Source organism: Alosa sapidissima, chromosome 12 (genome assembly GCF_018492685.1).
Source record: "Alosa sapidissima isolate fAloSap1 chromosome 12, fAloSap1.pri, whole genome shotgun sequence".
Classification (NCBI taxonomy): Eukaryota; Metazoa; Chordata; class Actinopteri; order Clupeiformes; family Clupeidae; genus Alosa; species Alosa sapidissima.
This window is the reverse complement of record NC_055968.1, coordinates 30,040,712-30,048,377: the sequence shown is the minus strand read 5'-3', so window position 1 is coordinate 30,048,377 and position 7,666 is coordinate 30,040,712. Positions and strand designations below refer to the sequence as shown.

The following is a 7,666-nucleotide window of genomic DNA, read 5'->3' as shown; positions in this document are numbered from 1 at the left end:
CTCTTTATGATAAATAACTATCTCATAGTTGAATTAGCAGTTGAAATGACTATATTGTAACTCCATACATACTCTGACTGTACTGTACACTGAACATCATGATGAAACAGTTTTGATTTAGCTGTGCACTTTTTCGTGTGATGTCCAATATCCAGTATGTGCCCCTGTCTTTGTAGACCCACATGTACAGACTGACCATTGTGTATGTTATTGAAGTGTGAAGAACCAGACCGGAGACATTAACTTCTCTTTACAGAATTTATTGACCTGACTCAAAACAAAATACATGCACCATTTGACCAGTAACCATTCAATAGTGATGCTGACCGTACAGCTGAACCTGTTTCTCGTTCTAGATCATTGAAGATTCAGGGCTTCATTCTTTTTAATGTTGAAGTATGGTCCAGAGTCATTAATTACCTCTAGAAGAAGAAAAGGACCTGAGGTTCACATATAATCCCGTGTCTGGAGGCTTTGGTTCCCTCAGAGGGTCTGAGACACATTAGATGAATGAACAGAATGGTGCATATTCCAGACACATGGTTATTTCTCATCTAGAGGTTAAGGACTACCGAACACACCTTCACAAGATTCTTCAATCAATGAAAAGCCAAGTCGATACCAACTTAAAAGTTGTGAGCGCTTCTTATAAAATCATTCATCACCTTTTAAAAGAGGAAATTTGTTTGTTGTCAAAAGTGCAAAACTGTGCTGAAAATATATAGTGTTCTTATTTCCTCATTCTTTTTTTTTTTATCAATTACAAAAAAGATTTAAGAGATACAAAATGTTTATTATGTAAATATAGAACTGTATCTCAGTATAAGCAGTACCCACTTAACTGATCGTGGCTCTCAGAGCATGTGTTAGTAATACAAAGATTATGACATTCCCCCTGAATATTAAAATAGCAGTGACTGATTGCATATAGCCCTTGACTTGATTTCATATTACTATATGAGTGACACAAACATAATACAGATGTGGCACAATTAGATTCGGTTCACAAATGGTATAATATGTCGGTGTGCATAGCTCTACCTAATTCCATTGGCCACTCAAGATCATGGTAAAATTACAAAACTATTGTTTAGTTTTGAGCACTAAATATAAAGGGACTGACGCAGACCAACCTGGAGACACTTAGCAAAAAGAAGAATCACTTGGGAACGGCTTGTTTTACTTTAGTGTTCCTTTGCAGCTCTCAAATGCTCTAGGAGAGCAGAACTGTTGAAAATGGAACCATAACTGGAACTGTCATTCAGTTCCTGCATAGAGCTGTGCCCCGACATTGAGCGTTTCTCATGACTCTGTGCTCTTTTACTGAGTGCTTTTCTGAAGAGGACGCTTTACAGAGGACTTGGTCTCTCTGAAGTTGCCACATTTTCTCAAAAACCTATTGAAGATGAGAGAGCCTGGTCTATCTCTTCATGTATTTTAAAGCAGAGGTACTTTAAAAGTATTCCATGAGCACACAATAACCTCTGCATCTGCACCAAATCTCCTATGGATTTCTTTGGGAGGACTAAAGTGAAATTTAAAGTTAAAGAGATGGTCTGGCCGAAGTGAATAAGTCAGTCCTTGGACTACGGTGCACATCTCAATGGATTTCAATATAGAGAAACCTAAACACCACGCACAGAATACTAATGATAACTCACTGAACCTGAATATGATCACCCACAGGGACTTTGCCACTGCACATAGAACAGTCACTATCAGGACCTTAATCAAAGCCACAGAGCAGTCACCATTAACTACACTGGTTACCAGTTCTCCCTTGTTAACCCGTACCCATCAGCCACTCTATCCCATGAACCCACCGAGGAGTCTTACCGCAGAACCCTAAAAAGCACACAGAGGACACACAGAACGGAACCCTGTGCTGGGTCCTCTCCAGTGAGGCCGCTGGCCGGAGATTTATCTAAAATCGAAGAGTAAGCGCCCTGGGGTGCGTTTCCCAAAACCATAGTACCGGTAGTGCTAACCACCTGTTAGCAACTTAGTTGGTTGGCAATGGGAAATTAATGGGAAGTTAACTTAGTTAGCAACTATGGTTTTGGGAAACACACCCCTGCCTGGCCCCAGACGGATGTGGTCACCTGCCCTGAGTTTAGGCATTCCTGTGAAAAACTCATTTGTTTCCTAACACCGTGGGGATTTCACTCGAGTTCCTGCAAGGTGATGATCTGAAAGCCTGTATGAAAGTGTTTATGAAAGCCTCTGGGGATCATCATCAATCTTTCATGATTGTTTACAAAAACTCGTACTATAGTGTAAATAAAATATATACTTGGTATATGTGCATAAGGAGAAGGAGAAGACTCCATGATTAATGTCATATTCCATCAACTTGAATAGGCAGCTATTTGTGTTTTAGAAGGAAAAATATACTCTGAGTTTGGTAGCTGTCCCAGCTATGATGGCTATCTATTATACAAAGTCACTGGTTTGAGGTAAGCTTTGTCTGAATGTTCTTCAGACAAGGTCTGGAAATGGGTTATTGCTCTTGTTACTTGGTTATAATTGCTCCTGATATTTACTTTACCCTAGTGATCATCACTAAAAGCAAAAAACAAAAACTGCATACATGGAGTTTATATAAACATACTTTAAAAAAAAAAAAAAAAAACATAAAACATGGTCCTACTATTTATGCAACAAACTAGGCGGTAGGCGGAGGAGAAGTCTGGCATTTGTTGATGAAATGAGCGGTGAATGGCATTGCTGAACGGTGAATGGCATTGCTGAACGGTAAATGGCATTAATGAGAAAGCTATAATAGCCACGTGTGGCAGCCCAGCCCACAGACCAATGCCAGTGTTTGGCTATAAGTCACAGGACCACAATGAACAAAGAAAAAGATAAATAACTACAAATCTAAAAGCCAGACTACCAGAAGCACATGCATATTATAAACACATAGTCACACAGACGCACACACACAGAAACACACACACACACACACACACACACACACACACACACACACACACAGTGTACTTGGCACAAGCCGACAAAAGTTGGTTAAAAATAATTAGAATGAATAAAAATGAATTTAAGATCCACCCATACCCTCCCTGAGTCCCTATTTCTGTTATGATTGACAAAGCTGTGTTTACAAAAGATGTCAACTGGACCATATCACCCCAGGGACAGTGATGTATAATTAACCATGTAACACTTGGAAAAGTCATTACTTGCTCAGTTAGTCATATCTCAATAGTGAAAAACCAGAGATATGACAGACAAAACAATTTGTGATTTTTTTTTCTAAGTGTTACAAGAGGTGTAGTACAATCCAGGCTTTGGGCGCTAAAAGGAAGACCTGACAGGAAGAGGAAGCCAGTCTGCCCTGTCTGCGGCCACCGTCGCCTTGTCAAGGTGGAGCCCATCACTGTGGGCAGTCACTACCATCGTAGATGATGGGCTTCTCCACTGTCAGATGGTACAACACCTTCTTTGAGATGAACCTGTGAAGTGATCAGACACCCACAAGTCACTATAAGTGGCTTTCTATCCATCTAGTTACCATATGTATACCATATATAAGTATATAAGTATATATACTTTTTTGATCCTGTGAGGGAAATTTGGTCTCTGCATTTAACCAACCCAATCGGTGAATTAGTGAAACACAAACAGCACACAGTGAACACACAGTGAGGTGAAGCACACACTAATCCCGGTGCAGTGAGCTGCCTGCTATAATGGCGGCGCTCGGGGAGCAGTGAGGGGTTAGGTGCCTTGCTCAAGGGCACTTCAGCCCACTGGTCGGGGCTCGAACCGGCAACCCTCCGGTTACAAGTCCAGAGTGCTAACCAGTGGCCACGGCTGCCCCCTAACCATACTATATGCAATTACTACACAAGTCTAAAAACTCAAAACCCTTCTGTGGGCATAACACACAATACTATAAACACCAACTATACGATATATATCTTTTCATTACACGCACACAAACACGCACACGCACACACACACACACACACACACACACACACACACACACACACACACACACACAAACACACACACAAACACACACACACACACACACACACACACACACAAACACACACACACAAACACACACACACACACACACACACACACACACACACACACACACACAAACACACACACACACACACAAACAAACACACACATACACACACACACACACACACACACAGAAATAATAAATAGGCAAATAATACCTTGAAAATGAGTTGTCAAAGACCAGAATGTAGATCCAGGGTTCCGGACCTTCAACTGTCCCTGGATGGTCTCTTTGTGTGAGTTGCAGCGAGTCAGAGAATCAGAACCTGCAAAACACACACACACACACACACGCATGCACACACATACACCCATCCGCGTATTAAACTTACTGTGCATGCACCACCTGCAGAATATGAGTTTTATAACCACAGGGAGTACACAAACAAACATAACCCTGTATCTCACGGGGGCTCTTTGAAGTTCTCTCACACACACACCTACACACACACACACACACCTACACACACCTACACACACCTACACACATACACACACACCTTTGACTGTTCCAGGGGGGTGTGCTCATCCTCCCGGAAGACCACACTAAAGGAGATGCTCTTGGGCTCGGAGGAGAAGATCCAGCTGATGGTGGGTCCGCGGTTGCCGCTGGCGACGCTGATTGGCACCAGGCTGTAGCTGCTGGCCTTGATGTGGAGCTCGCGCGAGCCGTCCCCGAAGTCACACACCTCCTCCAGACTCAGCCCCACCGACTCACTGCCAACAGCCACAACCACGCTACTGGTCACTAGCGCTCTACAAACACGGCAGGGATCCCTGCCTACTCGTTTGCCCTCACATTCACCAAGGATTCAGATCCTCAAAACACTGTTTTTAATTCTAATGTTTTTTTATCCCCATAGCCAAATTCATCTGATTTGTCATTACCATGACCTTACACTGCCAATTTAGTGATTAACTATGACGGGTGGATTAAAATAAAGGTGTGCGCATGTATGCGCATTGTTTTGTGATTGAATGTGTATGTGTGGTTTTGTGAGTAAGTGTGTATGTGTGTATGTGTGTGTGTTTTTGTGAGTGAGTGTGTATGTGTGTGTGTGTGTGGTTTTGTGAGTGAGTGTGTATGTGTATGTGTGTGTGTGTGTGTGTGTGTGTGTGTGTGTGTGTGTGTGTGTGTGTGTGTGTGTATGTATGTATGACCAGGCCTTACCTTAATTCCCCCGACTTGAGCAGGTTGATCTCGGCATCCTGCACAGTGGCCACAGCCTCGTCCTGCTCTTCGGGCGTGGTGTCCCCAGTTCTCCTGTCCTCAGCACCCCTGGAGAGAGGAGGAGAGGAGAAGAGAGAGGAGAGGAGAGGAGAGAGGAGGGGAGGAGAGGAGAGGAAAGGAGAGAGATGGAGAGAGGAGGAGAGGAGGAGAAGAGAGGAGGGGAGGAGAGGAGAGATGAGAGAGGAGGAGAGGAGGGGAGGAGAGGAAAGAGAGAGGAGGAGAGGAGGGGAGGGGAGAGGAGTGGAGAGGAGGGGAGGAGAGTAGAGTAGAGGAGAGGGGAGGAGAGGAGGGAAGGGGAGAGGAGGGGAGGGGAGAGGAGAGGAGGAGAGTAGAGAGGGGAGGAGAGGAGGAGAGGAGGGGAGAAGAGAGAGGAGGAGAGGAGAGGAGGGGAGGAGGGGAGAAGAGAGGAGCGGGGAGGGAAGAGGAGAGGGGAGGAGAGGAGAGAGGAGGAGAGGAAAGGAGAGGAGGAGAGGAGAGGAGAGAGGAGTAAACACACTGTCATGTACCCCACCACCCCCCACAACACCCCACCACCCCCCACAACACCAGTTAAAAGTCCTTATTATCCAGCTTATTTGCTTTTACAGAGATCCCTAGGGCTTCTGGAGTATAATGTGAAGACTGATTTTGTTTAATTTTATTTTTGAATGCTTCTTTTCCGGAGTGATCTGTGTATGGTGAACACAAGGACACATTCCATACCTGCATACCTACATCATAGGGCTGCCTAGCCGTTGTGTTGATTCATACTTCTTTTATATTTGTAGTACATTCAAGGACAAAAGAGTCCACCTATGCATTGTGATTCACTGCTTAAAACCCATAAACAACACCTTTAAGGCTCCACCTGAGCATTGTGATTCACTGTTTAAACCCCATAAACAACACCTTTAAGGCTCTACTTCAGGAGTGTGTTGCATGTATCTGACAGAAATCCTACCTACGGCTACCATTGTGATTTTTGATGTTCTTTCATTCGAAGAGTAATTTTTTGCTCTACTACTGAACCCACCAGGTGTACCAGGTATATCAAATGAAGCCTTTCTGTCAGTGAGAAATCCCACTGAGGCTGAGCAATGCTGACAAGACAGGCAACAGTGCTGCACTGGGTCAGATACTGAGAGGCGTAATTCTCACCGCAGCACCTCGTCCACTGGGAAACCTCTCCATTTGTGCTCACACAGAGACAAGTGTTACTGCCAACTTCTGATTTTTCTTCTCTCATATTTTCCTGTCCTTCCTTCTCTCCTTTCCTATCTAGTTTCCTTCCTCCCTTCGATCCCTTTATCTATACAAGACAGAGATTTTCCAAAGAAGAAAAATGGATATCTGTTGGAGGCTTGTGAATGTGTGCACAATCTCAAATGAATACATTTACAGTCATCAGAATGACACTGCATGCTCAGACTACGTTCTCGCTCTGTCATTTACACACAGAGCTGGACACAAAAACGCTCTCGCGCGAAACACAGGTCTGTTCCTGTCTGTCTTTAGCCAGGCAGATTAGCTTGTACAGCAACGTGATGTGATAATACTTGTGCGCATGCCTGTGTATTCATTAGAATTGATTGAAGACACAGAGTTTTTATGAGCTTGTCTGTATAGTGCTCTATGTTGTTCATCAGGTGTGAGTCTACCTATCAGCATGCTTGCAGGTATTACATTTTTATAAGCCTCTGTCCAGGAATGTTAATGCACTAATGCATAATGTGTATGTGTATTGTTTACCTGTGAAATTGTTGTGGGTGTAATGCATGTTGCGTGTTGGTGTGTGTGTGTGTGTGTGTGTGTGTGTGTGCGAGTGTGTGTGTGCGCGTGTGTATGAGTGTGTGTGCGAGTGTGTGTGTGCGAGTGTGTGTGCGAGTGCGTGTGCATGCGTGCGTGTGTGCGAGTGTGTGTGCGTGTGTGCGAGTGTGAGTGTGTGTGTGTGTGTGTGCGCGAGTGCGTGCGTGTGTGCGAGTGTGTGTGCGCGAGTGTGAGTGTGTGTGTGTGTGTGCGCGAGTGCGTGTGTGCGTGCGTGCTCACAGGTCAGCTGGAGCACTGCCCTCACTCTCCCCATCCAGAGAGCCAGCTGTCGTGTGTGAGAGCGAATCGCCGTCATAAATGCCGTTCACTTCCTCCTCAGTGATGATGTCGTAAACCGCATCATCCTGTTTGGCAGCCGGATCCGTCACTAGGCAACAACACAGAAACAAAGTGAAAAAGGCCAAAATAAAGTAACTTATCATTTCCCCCCATAACAGTTACCATGACTCATGCAATACCGGTGCTAATCCAGGGCTTAATAGAACTGCTAAAACACCTTGTGAAAAACTACAGTGCTACATCAATTTGTGGAAACATCACAGAAAAATAGGGCTATTCTACCAATCC

General features: G+C 44.4%; 1 protein-coding gene across 3 annotated transcripts in view; it reads right to left on the bottom strand.

The window, feature by feature from the left end:
- Window positions 1-247: 247 nt before the first annotated feature.
- Window positions 248-7,666, bottom strand: part of LOC121677727 (FYVE and coiled-coil domain-containing protein 1-like) — a 32,238-nt gene continuing 24,819 nt past the window's right edge. For all 3 annotated transcript variants that reach the window (XM_042056645.1, XM_042056644.1, XM_042056643.1), the window contains exons 15-19: window positions 7,319-7,466; window positions 5,234-5,341; window positions 4,563-4,779; window positions 4,221-4,328; window positions 248-3,473 (exon numbers count right to left, since the gene is read on the bottom strand). In XM_042056645.1, coding sequence (XP_041912579.1) covers window positions 4,314-4,328; window positions 4,563-4,779; window positions 5,234-5,341; window positions 7,319-7,466 — 488 coding nt within the window. In that variant the 3' untranslated portion in view covers window positions 248-3,473; window positions 4,221-4,313. The remainder of the gene's footprint in view (window positions 3,474-4,220; window positions 4,329-4,562; window positions 4,780-5,233; window positions 5,342-7,318; window positions 7,467-7,666) is intronic.